Raw genomic sequence first — 20,976 nt, forward strand, 5'->3', positions numbered from 1 at the left:
CCCATCTGTAAGATGTGGGAATTTTCAGGGCTCCCCAAAGTTCTGACCCCTGGGATTTATCATTTGCCCCTTTTTGCTCTTTTCTTTTGGGTGGTATCCTTTCTCTCCAGAGGTAGGAAGAGTCACCATCGGTTGGAATGAGTATGTGGTGAAGCCCTTGGAGTAGCCTAGATCAGGACAGTCTGCAACACTTGCTGAGAAGTATCTTCTATGACCCAGAGCCACAGGTTGTGGTCTTCTCAGATGAGAGCCCAATGCACTATACAGCCTAGCACCCTATGATCCTGTGGACTGGATGGTCCTTCAGGCTGGCCTCTAGACTGTCTGCACGTGTAAGAGTCCAAAGAAGGAGCTCTGGGTCATGTTCTGTGTAGCTGAGGGGAGAGACACAGAGCAGCACTCAGAGGAAATAACGCTCACAGACTCAGGTATCAACAGATCAGCACCACGGGTACATGAACTGAACAAATAATCCTGAAATTCTAATGCAAGAAGGTAAATATGATCTAACTGGCAATTAGAACCTTGTTGCAACACAATGGGTAAATATGATTTAGCGCCTCAATACACCATTTGCTTTTAAACAACACACATTTAATAGAATCTGGGAAACAGCAATATTCCCAGAGATGAAATTTACCTATAGAAATTACTGGTCTTCCAATAAGAAAAGATGGAAGAAATAAATGAAAGAGAAAGTTACAATCCAAAATTAATGATGAGGCTACCAGACTGCTCCACATGCGTTTAAAACTTTATCCCAGGTGAATCTAGGGGGCTCACGGGCAATGTCACAACTGCATCACCCAAGATAAAAGAATGGAGGAAATATTAGGAAACTAAAGATGGTCAACTATCGAGTTTCCCAGAAAATAAATATGGAGGACTCAGGAAAACACACACTGGTAAGCTTGTCATTAATTTTTTGGTGAAATCTAAGACAAGAGAGGGTCAGAGAGCTTTTATGCAGTGATCACTAACAACTAATACGGAGTTACCAAGAATAGGTCAGAGCCAAGCAAGTTCATTTTTCTTTTGAAGATAGAATTCCAGATTGGTAAGCCAGAGTCCTGTGGATATAGTGGTATTCCTTCATTCTTGAAAAGCATTTGATAATCTCTCCTATAATCCTCCTGTGGAGAATGCCAGATGCAGAGCCATTAGGTGAGTTCAAAACTGGTAAATCTGTGCCCAAAACAGTCCTGATTCCTTCCTTCTTTCCTCCCTTCCTCCCTTCCTGCCTCCTTTCTTTTTTTGCTGTGCTGAGGATTGAACCCAGGGTTTTGCACAGATTGGACAAGTGCTCTACCACTGAGCCACATCCCCAGCAAAACAGTCCTTATTTCTAAGCAACTCAGGCTCCATTTAGCTCAGTCCTTATTGACAATGTTTAACAATGCATTGGATGAAGTCAGAGGAAGTGAATTTATCAAACTTATAAATGACACAGAGCTGCAAAGTCTCTTTCAGGAGATCTCATGCCACAGAAATTAAGGGGAAATATCAAGAAACTAGGAATCTACAAGAGGGGTGCACAGGAAACTTGAGGACCAGGAGAAGCGATGGGTCAATATTCAGGAAATCACCAAGAGCAAACATAAGAAGGGCTAGGGAGATAGGATTGTCAAGAGCTGAAGGGAACAGGGAAAGAGTGGTCCAAGCAACTGGTGTAACCAATACCACTCTAAAGACTCAAAGGAAGGAGAAACCAGAGGACAGATGCAGAGAGAAGAAGAATCTGCAGGAAGCAAACACTGCCATCTCTAACCCCAGAGAGAGAAGACCTGTAAGAGTTAGGCCTGGAGCTGGATCATGCTAAAGAAAATTAACTGTCCCGGAACTAGAAGAAGTTGGGGAGGCTTGGGAAGAGGAGGTTTCCCAGCAGGAAGGAAAAATGACTAGAGCTGGGGAATGTGCAAATAAGCCCCACGATTCCCAGACTATACAATCTCAGTGTGCCAAGAACACTGAGCCAAAGGAACATGACCTGTCAGGGATTAATGTGAAGTGTGGTACTGAGGGTCAAAAAATCAATTGCACAAGCGCAGCATTGTGGGAGGCGAGCCTACAAGCTATTCGCTTGAAACCAGCTCGGTATTTAATTGGCCACAAGTTTTACCCAAGCCAACAGTGTGATGGGGCTGGCCAAAATGTCACCCCAACCTTGGGCCTCACTAGCATTCTGGGGGCACTTCAGAAGTGCACCCTCCATTCCCTGTGATACTCTTTGGCCACCCATAGAACCTGCTCTTGGGGCCACCATTTAAGAGCGTCATCATGAAATTGGAATCTGTCCTGAAAGCTCCCAGGGAAGGGAGAATTCAGAAAAACACAGCTACGAGGAAGAGTTGATGGAATAGTTGTGTAGCCTAAAAAAAGAGAATGCTACACTTCCCCATCTTTGGTGAGCTATCTCATACCTAGTAGACACTTGCTTTTTACTAGGACTAGTCAGTGGGAGACACAGGAAAGAAGGGCCTCTTATGTTTGGTGCCACCCAACCACGAAAACCGGCTGCTTTGAGAAAGAATATGCTCTCTGTCTTGGAACTGCCCAGCCCACGGGACCCACAGGGGCTCCATTCCTCCTGAGTGTCAGCACGGCTGCCACCTACCTTAGAACCTAGAATGTTTTGTGAAACTCCTACTGAAGCACACACAGGCCAGCTCTTTTTTTGGGGGGGGGGTACTGAGGATGGAACCCAGAGGCTTTTCTACCTCCGGGCTACACTCCCATACCTATTTTTTATATTTTTATTTGGAAACAGGGTCTCTTAAGCCAGCTGAGGCTGGCTTCGAACCTGCACGATCCTCCCAAGCGTGGGGATAACAAGCGTGCACCACCACGCCCGGCTGCACATAAGTTTTTAAGAAGAGTTCTGGCTAGGTATGGTGGTGCATGCCTGTACTACTCGGGAGACTGAGGCAGAAGAATCACAAGTTTGAAGTCAGGCAATTTCACAAGATTCTGTTGCAAAATAAAATATAAAACCATCTGGGACCAGTATTTGAGAGGCTGAGGCAGGAGGATCACAGGTTCTCGGCTAGTCTCAGCAATTTAGTGAGGCCCTGCACAACTTAGTGAGGCCCTGTTACAAAATAAAGACTAAAATAGATCTGGGAGTGTAGCTCAGAGTTACATTCTAGCCCCTAAGTTCAATTCCCAGCACCACAAAAAAGGGTTGAGAATATAGTTCAGGACACCCTTGAATTCAGTCCCAGTACTGAGGAGGAGGAGGAGGAGAAAGAGGGGGAGGAGGAGGGGAAAGAGGAGGGGGAAGAGCAGGAGGAGGAGGAGGAGGGTCTCACTGAGTTGCTGAGAGCCTCATTAAGTAGCTGAGGCTGGCTTTGAACCTGTGCGATACTCCTGTCTCAGCCTCCCAAGCACGGGGATTACAAGCATGGGCCACCACGCCCAGCTTAGAGTTTTTGATAGTTATTAGTTTCGATTTTAAATAATATTTAGGAATCTATATAGTGTTAGTTTTGTTTTGTTTTTTAACTTGGAATTGAACCCAAGGACATTCTATCTCTTAGCTACACCTCCATTCTTATTTTATTTTTTATTTTGAAACAAGATCCCACTAAGTTGCTGAAGACCTTGCTGAGGCTGCCTGCAAATCTGCGATCCTTCTGTCTCAGCCACCCAAGTACTAGAAGAGGTCTAAGTACAGGGGTGCACACCACACCCAGCTCCATGCAGTTTTTTATTTGGAGAATTTATTACACTTTCTTGATTGCCTTGCATGTGGTCAATTAGGTTAGTTCTTTAAATACACTATTAAATTTCTCTATGTCAGCCAGGTGCAGTGGAACACACCTATAATCCCAGTACTTGGGAGGCTAAAACAGGAGAATCACAGGTTTGCAGCTAGCTTCAGCAATTTAACAAGACCCTGAGTAACTTGGTGAGACCCTGTTTCAAAATAAAAAAATAAAATAGGGCTGGGGGTGTGGCCTGGAGGTAAAATGTCCCTGGGTTCAATCCCTAGTACAAAGAAGAAAGAGAGAGGGAGGGAGGGAAGGAGAAAGGAAGAAGGAAGAAAGAAAAAAAGGAAAGAAGAAAAGAAAGACAGAAAGAGAGAGGAAAGCCAGCTGAATATATATGCTTGTCATCCCAGTACTTAGGAGAATGAGACAGGAGGATTGTAGGTTCACAGCCAGCCTCAGCTATTTATTAAGGCCCTTTACAATTTAGCTTAAAAATAAAAAATAAATAGGACTGGGAGTATAGCTCAGAGGTAGAATGCCCCAGGGTTCAATCCCTAGTACACAAAAATAATAAATAAATAATCGAAATAGGGTTAGGGGTGTAGCTCAGAGGAGAATCACCCTGGGTTCAGTCCCCAGCACCACACACAGAAATTCTCTATGGCCCCCACATTTTGGGGTCTATTTGTGTCCAAGGCTAAAAGGTGTGTTTTAGTTTCTCACAATGACAATTTTCGGCCACCTTTTCCTCCGTGGTAGTTTTTGCTGTTATAACTTGATCATCTGCTCTTCCTTGTGTGAGACATAAAGGGGCCTGGGCCTGGGGGGTCCAGGGTCGCCAGTTCCTCCCTGTGCCTCATCTCTGCTGCACCCTGCTGAGGTGAGCCTCAGGGCCACTAAAACACTGGCACAGCCACCACCTCATCTGGCCCTCGGGGCACCCATTAGACAGGCAAGGATACTTTAAAAGTTTGGGTACTAGAGGAACCCAGGGGCATTTTAACTCCAAATGGACCACCCAGCCTTTTTTTTTTTAATTTTGAAATAGGATCTCTCTAAATTGCGGAGTCTGCCCTCGAACCTGCAATCCTCCTGTCTCAGCCTCCCAAGAACTGGGATTACAGGCCTGTGCCACCATGCCCACAGTCCAAGCAATTATTGTCTTTCCTATTATTGTGCACAAGTGAAAACTGAAACTAAAGATAGCCGAATCCACACCACTCACAGCTGCCTCGGAACCCCTAGTTCTGGGACTTTCTCTGCAGATGCACAGGTGTCCCTTCCCTGGGCCACATGTCCTTTTGGCCTAGACCACGTCCCTCCACGGCACCTGCGTGCAGGAGGTCATCAGGCCATGTTGACTGGACACCCAGGCCTGGCAGCTGCCACCCTCTGCTTATTTTCCTAGGAATATTTTCCAGGGGTTCAGGGTCTTAGGACCAAGAAGGGAGAAGCTAATACACAGGACAGAGAAAGAGATTTACCGACGTGCAGCGGGTGACTGTGATTGAAAGAGAATCCTCGGTGTCCCTGGAAAAAGAACGAAGACAAAAATGTTCAGTCATTCTGTGTAATGTGTATGTGTGTCAAGAAGATGGTAGAGCGTTCCTATAAAGCAGCCTCTCCCAGTTCCTTTGGCTTAGCAAAAACAAGGGAGACGCAGGAAAGCACCGATCTTCAAGGAACGGAGCTGACCCGGAGCGCTCCTTCCACCTCAAGGAGCCTTCCCATACGCACTGCACCAGCTGGTCTACGCTCACTGAATGAAGCCCTTAATTTAGTTTCATGTGACAGAGAATTAATCCAGTGGACACTAGCTAGGTTTTTGTTCAGAAAATGTTTAAAGAAAACATGGCAACAGCGCAGATAAACTAGGTTGCTATTTCAGAAACCTTACGTTAAACATTTCAGTAAGTAGAATGATATCTATATCTAACTTTTATTGGATAAGAGCTGCCCGGTTTTTGATGTTTGGGCGCACATAAGTGACAAGTCCAAACATAATCAAAATACTAAGAGCTTCTGCCTTGTATTATCTCATAGATTTTAAGAGTGATTAAATCAACCAGATAATTGCCAAATCTCCATCGCTATTAGCAGATGGAACCGTGAGCTGGGTTTGTATATTCCTTTCTCTTTGCCATTGCTCCACAGGAAAGCAGGCAGCACGATCGCTTCATCTGACTTCTTGCAATATGATCGTTGAAGCCAACAGCAGCAGTGAGTTATTTCCTCCAATAGATAAACTCAGTCTGAGCTTTCTTAGTGTCTGGGGGGCGACTTTTTTCCATTTTGTGTGAGAACAGGCCTCCTTGGAGAAAAATCACAATAAACCAAAGTCCTAGAGGCTCTCAAAAGGACATTTTGGCCTCACAGATATTCGAGGGAATTAGAGAGGTTTTATTGCCACTGTTATTGTGTCATTTTGCTTTGTTTTTGTTTTTTCCCCTTTTACAAGTGATGATGAATAATACAAGCTGCTTTTAAACACCAGGAGCCAAGCTAAAAAGATAAGCGACCCCAGGATCTTCACATGCACGACACGGCGCAGGGCACCTAAGCACAGCACCCTCTGAGCCTCGGCCCCCGGGGAGCCTGTGATGGCCTGCCCTCTCAGGAGGAGGACACTAGAGATTTCTGCGTTGGCATCAAGGACCCTCTGTGGTCCGGGCTTCACCTCTCAGGCAAACCGAACTGCTCAGCACCTGCTCCTCCCGTGGCTGCTGCTCCTGTCTATCACTCTGCCTCGATCGCCTCCCTCTGCGGGCTGAATTCCACCCACCATTGATGGTAGGGCTGAAACGCCTCTGGATCCTTCTCTGCTTTGTCAGACTACAGCTGCTTCTCAAGATGGAGGCGTCTCCAGTGTGTGTCTCCCATTCCCTCCGCTTCTCTCTGCCCCCCAATCCCAAAGGGCTGTGCGCATGTAGATTTGAGCGCTCCGCGAACAGACGGGCTAAATGTTACCCAAACATCAGATTCTACTGTACTGCCTCTGTCTAGAAATACATTTGCTGACTCGTCAGAATCTGATCTGATCTGACAGAAATATCAGTAGCGCTGAAAATCGACAATTCATTTGCTGGAAGTGATCGTCCTTAGGAAAATAGCCCCATGACTGGAAAAGTGAACTTCATGATTTCCATAACTGTACTTCTTTATTTTTAAGTGAAATCATCTGATCCTTTCCTCTTGCCCACTGAAATTAGTCTCTGGCATTCCTGAAGCAAACTGGGCTTGGTTGGAGGGATTCTGTTTCCTACATTTTGACAGATGCTCTCCATAAATCTTAAATTAAATTCCATATGAGTGTGTGTGCGTGTGTGTGTGTGTGTGTGTGTGTGTGTGTGTGTGTGTGTCTGCGCACACAAATCTGTGTGGATGTGAAAGAGAGAGTGAATACCAAGAATAAGAGACAGATGTGTCTGTCTCTAGGTGAGGCTTCCTGGGGGTGGAGACTGCATGCTGCACCTGCGCTTCCCCCTCTGCCTTGAGGTCGTGGCCTGTTTCCCGTGTGTGCCGGACACACCCTCATGAAGGCACATCCGCCCAGTGAGCCATGTCAGCCAGCTCACAGAAAGGAGTGAAGTATGGACGTGTCTTCAAGTTGGCTTCTACCTACCGCTACTTCTCATCTCTCTCTACTAATATTAAAACTGTTGAGTGGAAACTGTCAACGCCGAAGCCTGTCTGAGCCCGTGTGAGGTGGCAGTCCTCCCCCCCAACCCCATCGCTGACGTTCCTCTTCCGCAGAACCAGAGTTGCTGATTTCAAGTGCTAATCCCATTCGCTTGGTCAGCTGAGCGCCCACTGTGTGCCCGACCTGGTCTCAGGAGGCCACAGTGTGGGCAGAGAACGAGGCTTTTACACAAGTCACAGGGGCACCAGGAGAGGGCGGTAGGTGCCGTGTCAATGAAACTGTCGGCTATACATTCAAGGATGCATAAGAAGCGATATCAAAGGGTTAAAGAAGAACAAACAGACTTGGTATCACTTTAGTTCAACCTTCAGCACATATTAAGACAAGCCTATCATTCCTGAGAGGGTAGGGCATTCCTCACTCTGCCTAGAACGGTGTGGATAAATAAGCACTCTGTGCCTGCCAAGCTCCTCGGCAGGCAGGTGAAGGGAGCAGATGCATGGTCTGTTCTCTAGATCCAAGAAGCTGTCTTACTAGACAGAACTGGAACTCTCAGACGAGGCTTTGCTTGCAGCTTCCAAGGAGACTGGACCTTCCTAAAATCATGGGCTCAGTTTTGCCACTCCTATCACTCATCTCTGCTCTGTGAGCCGCTGTGCGGCTCTGGACGACAGGAGACAATTTAGTACCTCAGAATATCGACTGCTCGCTCATAGGAAAGGTCTTCGGCGGGCTCATTGTTCATTTGGAGGATCTGATCACCGGGGAAGAGCTTGCCTTGAGCGGAGCCTCCTGTTGGACAGAACATAAGTAATTGGTGCTCAGGCCGGAGTGCCCAGACCCCACGTGTCACAGGGGCACCGCTGGACAGCAGCCGGAGTCCCTTGCACACTGGTTCACATGGATCGCAGTTTTCCTCCTTATAACCCGTGTTATGTCTATCACCCCTCAACTTCATGTTAGGAGACCATCCTGAAAAGAGCACCTTCCAAAGCAACGGAGCTGGCCGTGAACCTATTACGTCCATCTCTAAAGAACCTTCGTGCTGGTGTGTGTGCGGGAGTGCGTGTGTGCATGCGCGTGTGTATATAAATTGAAATTAATATATTTTAACTAGTCCAGAATTTAACATCAATACATAGCTCATGTATGAAAATAAACATTAGGCTTTCCCAGCCTGCTCCTCTCCACCCCGACAGCCTCTATTTCACAAAGATTCAAGTGAAAACAAATCAATAGTTTCTATTATTGTCTGCCTAGAAACTCCTGCCAGCTAGAAGCCTGCAGGGCTCAAAACGGAGGCTTGGCTTATCTAAATACTTCCACCACCCTTGAGGTGTGGGAGGGTAGAGCTCCCACAGAGGCCTTGGGGATTCTGGGGCTCAGAGCTTCACATGCACTTGGGATTCCCTGTCTCCCAGCACCAAAGGAACGTGCAAAGCCCAAGACAGAAGAATGAGGTCAGAATTTTCTAACTTTTCTGGGGGTAGCAATGTATGCCTTTCGCTATAGACAGAGAGATAGAGGAGAAGCAGGGTTCCCTTCCCCAAGAAGCCCTACTCCTCTCCTGCCACATTTTTCCGTCAATCCCTACCTGCTGTGACGGCCACCACTGTGAGAGGAAGGCTCTCAGAAATGTGAAATCCATAGTCCTGGAGGAGGGCATCCTTGTCTATCTTTATGGTGTGCCTCACGGGGGTGAGGGCATGGGTTGGGGTCCCGGGAGGCCCATCGGCTGCAGCAACTTTAGCCCTGGAAGAGAAGGAGTATATGAAAAAGAGAAAGGGATGATTTCAGCTGGTGACCACAAACAGCCCCAGGCATGACGGAGACAGAAGAGTTCAGTGGACACACCAACTCTCCTCTTGAGAGGGACGAGACACAAACGCCACCAGTTACACCACCAAATAGAACTTAGCACCATGCTCTTAAAAAGGGGTTATGAGGTCCCGTGGACACTTAGGAGAAGGTAGAAAACAGTTTCCACTTTACAGGGCAGGGGATAGAGAAACAGGGAACATTCATTACCTGGAAGAGGTAGGATTTGGGGTGTACCTTTAGAGATTTAGGGTATCTCTATACAGCCCAGATCCTGGAGCTCACAAGATAGTTGATACGTTACAAAGGGAATGGATGAATGGATGGACGGGTGGATGGACGGACAAGTGGATGGATGGACGGGTGGGTGGATGGACGGGTGGATGGATGGACAGGTGGATGGATGGACAAGTGGATGGATGGACGGGTGGATGGATGTACGGGTGGGTGGATGGACAGGTGGATGGATGGACAAGTGGATGGATGGACAAGTGGATGGATGGACGGGTGGGTGGATGGACGGGTGGATGGATGGACGGGTGGATGGATGGACAGGTGGATGGATGGACGGGTGGATGGATGGACAAGTGGATGGATGGACGGGTGGGTGGATGGACAGGTGGATGGATGGCCGGGTGGATGGATGGACAGGTGGATGGATGGACGGGTGGATGGATGGATGGGTGGATGGATGGACAGGTACATGGATGGATGGGTGGATGGATGGACAAGTGGATGAATTGACGGGTAGATGGATGGACAGGTGGATGGATGGACGGGTGGATGGATGGACGGTGGGTGGATGGACGGGTGGATGGATGGACAGGTAGATGGATGGATGGGTGCGTGGATGGACGGGTGGATGGATGGACAGGTGGATGGAGGGACAGGTGGATGGATGGACAGGTGGATGGATGGATGGGTGGGTGGGTGGATGGGCATTTCAGGCAGGAGGCACTGATTAAGCAGGGGTACAGGAGAAGAAAAGCATGGGCAGTGACCAGGAACAAAGAGTCATTCAGTTTGGATGTTATATCATGGCTAATTTTATAGATGGGCTGTTTCTTTGGTGATTTAAAAATATTTCTTTACTTTATGATAAATTTCACTTTCCTTTAAACTTAGTCTCTGTGAGGATTCCAATATGAAATTCCAGATAGCAAGGCTCCCTCTCTATATTAATCTCTAAAAACATATGTTCTCTCTATATCTAAAAGCAGATTAAGTTGAAAGTTGTATTTTCTATCTCTTAAAACCACAAAGCGAGTCACAAGCTATTTTTCATTTGTCTGCGGCAAATTATTTTCCCCCTGGTAATAGTCAGGGGTTCTTTCTGAGAAAAGTCAAATAGCGATGGGACGAGGTGTTTATTATCATTATAAACAACAGAAATACAGAGAAGTAACAGCTCCCTCAGGGCTCTGGCAGTTCAAGTCATCATTTATTCTCATCCATTTACCAAACACTGTCAGGAACTCTGCCCAAAGCGACAGGACCGCACTTAGCTGAAACTCACCTCTCTGTCATTTGTAACGACCTTAAATTTCAACAAGAATCAGGAAATATGAAAAACTGTCCCACTGAGCCAGAATGCAGGTGACAAGGCCAAGTACCAAGCCTCCTGCACATCAGGCATCATCTGACGAGCCCGGCAATGGATAAGCAGCTTCAGGCTCTGTCCAAATAGAAGACCGGAGCCACTCTGCTCAGAGAAGCAGGAGGAGGATTTCTTCCAGGCAAGCACAATACTGAGAAGGGTCAGCAGAAACCTAACACCTGGGACCATGCAGAACCGTGAAAATTTGCACTGAGGAAAACCCAAAGCTGTTCTTGATTTAAAAAACCAAAACTTTAGGCCGGATGTGGTGGCAGGTGGCACATGCTTGTAATCCCAGTACTTGGGAGGCTGAGACAGGAGGATCGCACAGGTTCGAAGCCAGCCTCAGCTACTTAGTGAAGCTCTCAGCAACTTCATGAGACCCTGTTTCCAAACAAAGTATAAAATACATCTGGGAGTATAGCCCGGAGGTAGAAAACCCCTGGGTTCTAACCCCAGTACCACACACACTCACTAAATCAATCAATCAATCAATCAATCAATCAATCAAAACTTTAAAGCTATAATAGGGGCCACCAGGTATACCAGTAGCCCCAGCTACTAAGAAGGCTGAGACTGAATTATTGCTTAGGGCCAGGGGTTCAAGGCCAGCCTGGGCAACAGAGCAAGACCTGCATCTTTTTTTCTTTGGTACTGGAGGTTGAACCCAGGAGCATTTTACCTCCAAGCTATATCCCAGCCCTTTTTAATTTTTTATTTTAATTAATTAATTTATTTTGTGGTACTGGGGATTGAACCCAATGGCATTCTACTTCTGAGCTACACCCCCAACTATCTATATCTATCTATCTATCTATCTATCTATCTATCTATCTATCTATCTATTTTTTTTTTTTTACTTTGAAACAGGGTCTCACTAAGTTGCAGAGGGCCTCATAAGGTGCTATGGCTGGCCATGAACCTGGGATCCTCCTATCTCAACCTCCCAAGTACTGGAATTACAAACATGCACCATGACCCGCTTTTTATTTTTATTTTGAGACAGGGTCTGGCTAAGTTTCTGAGGCTAGCCTTGAATCTGTGATCCTCCTATCTCAGCCTCCCAAGTACTGATATTATAGGCATGTGCCACCACGACTGGCAAGGAGCCTGCATCTTTATTTATTTGATTTTGTGGTATTAAGGAACAAACCCAGGAACATTTTACCTCTGAGCTACACCTCCAGCCCTACTTTATTTATTTATTTTTTGAAACAGAGTCTCACTAAGTTGTAGAAGCTTTCAGTAAGTTGTGAGGCTGGCCACAAACCTGTGATCCTCCTATCTCAGCCTCCCAAGTATTGAGATTATAGGTGTGTGCCACCATGCCCAGCTATAAAAGGGCCTTTCTAAATATAATAATTAACATACTGTGGCCAGGCATACTGTTGTTAAGGCCAGCCTAGACAACTGCTGTTAAGGCCAGCCTAGACAACTAGCGAGACCCTGTTTCAAAATAAAAAATAAAAAGGACTAGTGGGTATAGCTCAGAAGTAAGATGCCCCTGGGTTAAATCTACAGCACAAAAGAAAATTAATATATTTTATATTGAAAGGGGCAATGGGGCAGAAATTGGGTAAGGGCTAACTGGGTGATGTGTGCATGTATGTCTCCACCATCTTGTATCCCATTAAGATGTATGACTACAATGCACCAATAAAAATTTTAAAAAAGAAAGTTAAAAAATTAACATTTGTCTTCTTTTGAAAAAGCCACAAGATAAGAATGCCCAAAACCATTCCTATTTAATATGGCAGGAGAAATGTTTATAGTGCTAATCAGGGAAGGAAAAATGATAAAAAGAAATAACAGACATAGAAAATAAAAAGTACCACTTATTTTTTTAGAGCAGATAATGATATATACCTAGATAATGAAGAGCAAAGAAGATTTCTAATGCTATAAAATAAAAGGAGTTGCAGGATAAAAAACCCCACAAAATATATCAACAACTCACTAGAAACAGACGAGTTGGATGCACATTAGATGCTAGGCACTCTAAATGAGATTATATATAATATATATATATATATATATATATGTATATATATATGTATACATAATTTATTTTTTTGGTGGTACTGGGGTTCCTGGAAGCCCTTCTACCTCTGGGATACACTCCCAGAACAATTTTATATTTATTAGGAAACAGGGTCTCTTAAGCCAGCCTCAGCTACTTAGTGAGGCTCTCAGCAACTTAGTGAGACCCTGTTTCCAAATAAAATATAAAATGGGCCTGGGAGTATAGCCTGGAGGTAGAAAGCCTCTGGGTTCCACCCCCAGTACCACCACCAAAAAACCCTCCAAAACCCATATATATTGTATTTAAATACATATATACAATATATATATTTTGCAGTACTGGGAATGGAATCCAGGGCATTCTACCTCCTGAGCAATACCTTCAGGCCTATTTTTAAGTCTTTATTTTTTGAAACAGAGTCTCACTAAGTAGCTGAGGCTGTCCAATGCTGGGATTACAAGCATGCGTCACCATGCCCAGCTTGAATGAGCTAATATTAAACAGCCAGAAAATCCCATGAGCAGATCCCAGGGACAGCATTAGTGCTGTGTACTAATTTAATCAGGGAAAGAGAAATTTTTTTTAAGGAGAGCAATACAACTTTCTTTGAAGCAATAAAGGAAGATACAAGTAATTGGGCCAAAGTTATGCTGAGTTCCTAGCTGGGACACAAAAGCTGTAAGTTAAAATATAGATTTTAAAGCCGGGTGTGGTGGCACACACTTGTAATCCCAATACTTGGGAGGCTGAAACAGGAGGATCTAGTGAGGCCCTCTGCCTCACTAGAACCCTGTTTCAAAATAAAGAATAGAACCCTGTTTCAAAATAAAGAACAGAACCCTGTTTCAAAATAAAGAATAAAAAAAATAGAGAGCTGGAGAGATAGTTTGGAGTTCAATCTATATCTATGTTGAACCTCTGGGTTCAACTTTCAATGCCACAAAAATATAGATAATAGATACAGATTTTTAACTATATTTATATAGATTAAAATATATAAAGAAGAGATACAAAGGGACAATAGATACATGAAAAGATGTTCTTCATCACTGGCCATCAGGGAGATGCAAATCAAAACTACACTGAGATTCCATCTAACCCCAGTCAGAGTGGCAAACATAAAGAAATCAAATAACAACAAATGCTGGCGAGGATGTGGGGAAAGAGGAACTCTTTTACACTGTTGGTGGGAATGCAAACTAGTACAGCCACTATGGAGATCTGTGTGGAGATTCCTAAGAAAGGTGGGAATAGATCCGCCATATGATCCAGCTATACCACTCCTAGGTATCTTTCCAAAGGGGTTGAATTCAGAGAAATACAGCAACATATGCATACCTATGTTCATAGCAGCACAATTTGTAATAGCCAAAATATGGAACCAACCCAGATCACCATCAACAGATGAATGGATAGCAAAACTGTGGGAAATACACACAATGGAATTCTATTCAGCCATAAAGAAGAACAAAATTATATCATTTGCAAGAAGATGGAAAGCCCTGGAGAACATCATGTTAAGTGAGATCAGCCAAGCACAGAAGGAGAAGGTACATATGTTTCCTCTAATATGCCCAAACTAGGAAACACAAAGGATACCAGTGGGACTCCAGATAATGGAGGGGAAATATCAGCAAAGTTTGAATGGAAAGATAGGAGAGGAGGAAGGCTGATCTTGATTAATGAGGGTCTACATATGAATATGTGTAAAATTATGAATATGACATGGTTAACCTCGACAACCATTGGTGGGAGGAAGGAAGGGAAAACGGGGGCGGGGGGAGAGGGCACCAAATATAGTTTAAATGTATACTATTTATGTTCAATAAAAAATTGTTAAAAGGAAAAAAATGTGAAAATACAAAAAAATTACTAAAATTATTCTTAATCATTGAGAACAGGATAAATTGCATTCATGTAAAACAAAGAAGTAAACACATTTTTAGAAAAAAATATATATCTTAATCTAGATTTTAGCTTAGTTAATCTATATTTAACTTAGCTAAAATATAGATTACAAATCCTTCCAGACTAAAAATAAACTTGAGAAACTGATGAGAATAGTAGTGGTAACGACAGGAATAGTAATTAATACCGTGAGCGCTGACCATCTACCGGGGAATGGCCTAACTCGCTTAGTCCTCCCAACAGGCATCGGAGGCAGGTCTGGTCGCTGTCAGCATTTTTACATACGGATAAGGAGACTGGCTCTTGCTTCGACAGGTTTTATCTTGCATAGTCACATGGCTGTGAGGCAATTTTCAAGCTGAGGCTACTTTCTTCAAGAGACAACGTTGCATGCGTTCACATGAAGTACAAGGCAAACCTTTTATGTCAAGTTAAGCTAACTTTATGCGCACCTGTGTGGGAGATTTAAGTTCTTGTATGCTTTCTTCGTCTTGCTCCTGTTCTCAGGGTGACAGCTGCCACCAGGAGAAGTAATTCTAGTTCTTAAAATTGAATTTTTCCAGATTTCAGAGGTGAAATCTGGAAGAGAGATTATGTCTTCTCTCAATATATAACTGGCTTTGATTACCAGCTAAGATACAAAATCACTGTACTGTAAGTAATCAATAAATGAAGGCTTATTTCAGGCTGAGGGTTACCTAAGAGTATTTATTTTTGGAGTGTGTGTCAACTGCATATATTTTGTGATACAGTAAGTCCTGGAATATTAACATAAGAATAATGGTTAGTTTCCCATTCTATTTAAAATAATCATTCTATAAGAACATGACTTAAACAATGTGAGTAGTTGTATTAGTATGGAAGTGTGTTTTTCATATATGGTTGAATGTACCAACTTGTGAGAGAGAGAAAAAAAAAAAACAAACTTCCAAGAGCCACATTAAAAAGGAAGAAAAGGAGCTGGGTACAGTAGCATACACCTGTAATCCCAGTGCTTGGGAATCTGAGACAAGAGAATGGCAGTTTTGAGGCCAATCTTAGCAACTTAATGAGACCCTCAGCAACTTAGCAAGACCTTTTTTTCAAAATAAAAACTACAAAGTACTGGGGTATAGCTCAGAAGTGGAATGTCCCTGGGTTCAACACCCGATACCAGATACACACACACATACACCAAAACAAAACAAACAAAAACAAAAAGGTAAAGCAAAGTCAAATTAATTTTAACATATTCCTATTTAACAAGATATATTTAAAATATTGTCATTTAGGCTGGGCGTGGTGGCACACGCTTGTAACCCCAGTATTTGGGAGGCTGAGACAGGAGGATCGCGCAGGTTCGAAGCCGGCCTCAGCTACTTAGTGAGGCTCTCAGCAACTTAGTGAGACCCTGTTTCCAAATAAAGTATAAAATAGGCCTGGGAGTGTAACCTGGAGGTAGAAAAGCCCCTGGGTTCCACCCTCAGTGCCATAAAATAAAATAAAAATATTGTCATTTAAACATGTAATTAATACAAAATTTTTGATATTGTGTACTTTTCTCACAGAAGTCTTCAAAATCCAGTGCATATTTTACATTTACAATGCATACATTTGGACCCTGTACTTTCAAAAGAAATACTTAGGTTTCACAAAATTTATGGTTGAAACAGGGTCTCGCTAAATTACCATATGCTATGATCCTCTTATCTCAACTTCCCTAGTACTGGGATTACAGGCATGCCCTGCCATACCCGCTCACATTTCAAATATTTAATATCCATCTGTGCTGGGCGTGGTGGCGCACGCTTGTAATCCCTGGGCTTGGGAGGCAGAGACAGGAGGATCACGCTGGTTTGAAGCCAGCTGCGCTGGCTTAAGAGACCCTGTTTCCAAAAAATATATATAAAATAGGTCTGGGAGTGTAGCCCGGAGGTAGAAGGGTTTCCAGGAACCCCAGTACCACACACACACAAAAAAATCCATCTGTGGGTAGTAGTTTAGATTGCTACACAGCAGCAATCTAGATTCTATGAAAATGCATGAAAAATGTATGAGACTGCTATATATAAAAAGAAAACCTTCAACTCAGAAACTGTAACTAACATATTAAATATCTAAAAATGTACTTTTATGTCAATTTGTCAAATGGTATAAAGTTGCATGAAATATTCATTGTGAGAGGTGGGTATATTTCATGTTTTAGGTCTGATCTCATATAGATGGACCTCTAAAATATGAGAAAACTTAAGGCCTCAAAGTTTTAAAAGAGCCGTGTCTGAACCTAGATCATATGACTTGGGAGCCTGAGCTTTTAAATACCAAATGACGCTGCAAGCACGAGAGCGCAGTCCGTGTGCACGCTCGGATATGAGTGTGTGCACGAGAGCACAGTCCGTGTGCACGCTCGGATATGAGTGTGTGCACGAGAGCACAGTCCGTGTGCACGCTCGGATATGAGTGTGTGCACATAGCACAGTCCGTGTGCACGCTCGGATATGAGTGTGTGCACATAGCACAGTCCGTGTGCACGCTCGGATATGAGTGTGTGCACGCTCATGACCTCCTCTCTCCTCCACTGAGATCCCATAAGGATCACAACTGCGGGGCTGCAGCCTTCACCAGGGAAACTTAATCGAATTTCTGGAAAATCTTTCATTTGTCTGGCAGTTCTTCAAAAGACTAAACATGGAGTATAGTACGTCCAGCAGTTCTATTCTTGGTTAAATATCTGAAGGAAATGGAAATACATGTTCTCACAAAAACTGGCTTGTATTTTTATAGCAACATTATCCATAACAGTCCAAAGGTAGAAAAAATTTGATCGCCTATCAACTAATGACACGCACACACACAAAAATATCCCCAAACAGAATATTATTCAGCAATGAAAAGGATATGCTGATCCATGCTATAAATGGATGCATCTTGAACACATTATGCTACGTGAAAGAAGCCAATCAAAATTAATTATTATATGAGTCCATCTATGTGAACTATCCAGAAAAGGCTAATCCATAGAGATAGAAAGTAGATGAGTGATTGCTTAGGGCTGGGAAGGAGGCCTGGAAGAAAATGAGAAGTGACCACTAATAGGTATGGGGTTTCTTTTAGGGGTGATGAAAATCTTCCAAAATTGACTGTGATGATGTGTACACATTTCTATGAATATTCTAGAAGTCAATAAATTGTATACTTTAAATGGACAAACTATATACATGTAAATTTTTTTAAAGTTTTTTTTTTTTCAGTACTGGGGATGGAACCCAGGGGTATTCTACCTCCGAGCTATACCCCCAGCCCTATATTTTACTCTTTATTTTGAAACAGGGTCTCAATGAGTTGCAAAGGGCCTCACTAAGTAGCTGAGGCTGTCCCCGAACTTGGATCCCCCTGTCTCAGCCTCCCAAATGCTGGGATTATAAGCGTGAGCCACCATGCCCGGCTCTATGCATGTAAATTATATCTCAATAAATAATAAAGTAGGTTAAAATAAGTAAATCAACTAGAAAATAATATCATGGGGGGAAAAGGTTTTTTTTTTTTTTTGGTGGTACTGAGGTTCATGGAAGCCCTTCTACCTCCGGGCTACACTCCCAGACCTATTTTATATTTTTATTTGGAAACAGGGTCTCTTAAGCCAGTGCGGCTGGCTTCGAACCTGCACGATCCTCCTGTCTCTGCCTCCCAAGCGCGGGGATTACAATCGTGCGCCACCATGCCCGGCTGGGGAAAAGGTTTACAATACAAAAATATGAAGAACAGGCATAATTATACATGATAAATACCCAGATTTCATATGTTTAAAGCAAGTGAATTGATAACTCTCACATGTAGAAATAAAACTGGTAAATAACAGAAAATGTACAACCTTTTAAACTAAGAAGCACAGCAGAAAGGGTTACATAGTACTATTACACTGTCTACTATAGTACCAAGTATGAATAAAAATAAGGCCCAAACGTTAGACATAACAGGAATTTAAACTTTAGACACACAGGAACCAAGGCTTAGAAAATGCCCTCCCAGAAGTATGTGGTGGTTCATGTCTGTAATCCCAGTACCTGGGAGGCTGAGAGAGGAGGGTCATAGGTTCAAGGCTAGCCTCAGCAATTTATTTTTATTTATTTATTTATTTATTTATTTATTTATTTATTTATTTATTTTGTGGGTCTGGGGATGGAACCCAGGGGCATTCAACCTCCAAGCTACACCCCCTGCCCTATTTTTTTTTATTCTTTATTATGAAACCGGTCTCACTGAGTTGCAGAGGGCCTCACTAATTAGCTGAGGCTGTCTGCGAACCCGCGATCCTCAGGTCTCAGCCTCCCGAAGGCTGGGATTACAAGCGTGCGCCACCACGCCCGGTTTAGCCTCAGCAATTTAAAGAAAACCTTCACAACTCAGTGAGACACTGTTATAAAATAGAGCTGGGAGCGCAGCCCAAGGTAGAATGTCTCTGGGTTTATTCTCCAATACAAAAACAAAACAAAACACAAGCAAGTAAACAAACAAAAACCATAACAAAGCATGCCCTTCCAGAGCAGCCTCTAAGCTGTGGTGGGAATCCCTTTCCCTGAGGGAGACCTGGGATTATTCTGCCCCCACAATTCCCCACCACTCACAGAACAAAAATCAGACTCCCCAGCCTTGTCCACACAGTCCTGCGCCCTTGGACCTCAGGCAGCATCATCCACCTGCGCCCTTTCCCTTTCCCTTTCCCCTTCCCAGGCTCTGGACTAATCTCACTCCCTCCCCAGTTTTCCTCTGGGCCTCAGTTTCCCCAGCTGTTTCTCCAGGGAAGCATAAGGCTGAGTCAGAATCCAGCTCTTCTATCTCTGATTTTCACTAGACATAATTTTTCTCATCTCAGAGCCCTGACGGTCTTGCATGGCCCACAGCACCCCAACTTTTATTGACAGTTACCTGACCCCAAATATCACTACCCATCATAGACACTGGAAGCAGGAGTCCACATTCCACCCTCTCTGCATTCCTCACAGCATCAAGTGAAGACCTCTGCTCAGAGGAAGGAGAATTAGCCAAAGGTGAGAAGATATATGAAACTACTAATAAATGTCCATTTGAAATAAGTTGCAAAACTACCAATAAATACCGATTTGAATATATGTTTCATAGTTATTTTTTATTTTTTATTTTTATTTATTTATTTATTTTTTTGGTGGTACTGGGGTTCCTGGAAGCCCTTCTACTTCCGGGCTACACTCCCAGACCTATTTTTTATACTTTTTTATTTGGAAACAGGGTCTCATAAGCCAGCGCGCGCGGCTGGCTTCGAACCTGCGCGATCCTCCTGTCTCTGCCTCCCAAGCGCGGGGATTACAAGCGTGTGCCACCACGCCCGGCTATGTTTCATAGTTAAATGCTTGTCATTTTCCTCTATGTTTGCTTAATTTGATGTATGGACCAGCCCTGTGAATATTGTCCTAATCGGGACTCATCTTGTCCATGTCCAGAGCTCGGTAGACAGTATCATGAGGATGATGCTAGCTGCTCAAGCCAGACTCCTGGGCGTCACACCTGATGCTCCCATCCTCTCATCCCTCATGTCCTCTCAGTCCCAGCACCAAAGATCTCTCCAGATATCCATTCATCTCCATCTCCACAGCTGCCATTCAATTTCAGGCCCCTATTGCTAGTCCCGACAACAGATTTCTGCAACAGGCTTCTAACTCGTTCCCCACTTTTCATTCTTCTCTGTGCTTGAATCATTCTCCATCTAGCAGCCAGAACAATTTTACAGATGTAGCCTTGTTCATATGCCTCCCCTAACTGAATGGTCCAATTCAAACTCCTGAATAGAGTTTAAGATAGCCCCTCACCATCACTCGTCTCCGAGACCAAGCCATTCATCCTCTGATATTTTTGTCCCAGATAAACTAGTCTCCATTGAGTTCCTCAAACATTCTGGCCTTTGGATAAGCTCTTCCCTCTCTCTAGAATATCCCCTAATCCCCAACACACACACACACACTCTCTCTCACATACACACACACACACACACACACACACACACACACACACACACACTCTCTCTCTCTCTCTCTCTCTCTTTCTCTTTCTCTTTCTCTTTCTCTCTTTCCTTAACATACCTGCTAACCATGCATTCTACCTGCCCGACTCCTACTCAGCCTTCTCAGTGGGTGGACGTATCTCCATCTTCTGAGTGTGCCCACAAAACCATACTCGCCTTTCTGAAACACACACTACATTCATAATGAGCCATCAAAGTCTCTTGTCCTCTCACCTGCAATTTGCATAGCAAGAACTGAGCATTCCT

At 43.9% G+C, this 20,976-nt stretch overlaps 1 protein-coding gene across 2 annotated transcripts in view; it reads right to left on the bottom strand.

Annotated features, from left to right (window-relative positions):
• The window catches only part of FRMPD1 (FERM and PDZ domain containing 1), a gene marked incomplete at both ends in the record, with an annotated part of 59,468 nt that overhangs the window by 29,590 nt on the left and 8,902 nt on the right, over positions 1 to 20,976 (bottom strand). For both annotated transcript variants that reach the window (XM_080708514.1, XM_080708513.1), the window contains 3 exons: positions 5,195 to 5,240; positions 8,040 to 8,142; positions 8,945 to 9,102. In XM_080708514.1, the coding sequence (XP_080564640.1) occupies positions 5,195 to 5,240; positions 8,040 to 8,142; positions 8,945 to 9,102 (307 nt within the window). The remainder of the gene's footprint in view (positions 1 to 5,194; positions 5,241 to 8,039; positions 8,143 to 8,944; positions 9,103 to 20,976) is intronic.

The sequence above is a fragment of the Muscardinus avellanarius genome, assembly GCF_963383645.1.
Source record: "Muscardinus avellanarius genome assembly, chromosome: 13".
NCBI classification, from domain to species: domain Eukaryota; kingdom Metazoa; phylum Chordata; class Mammalia; order Rodentia; family Gliridae; genus Muscardinus; species Muscardinus avellanarius.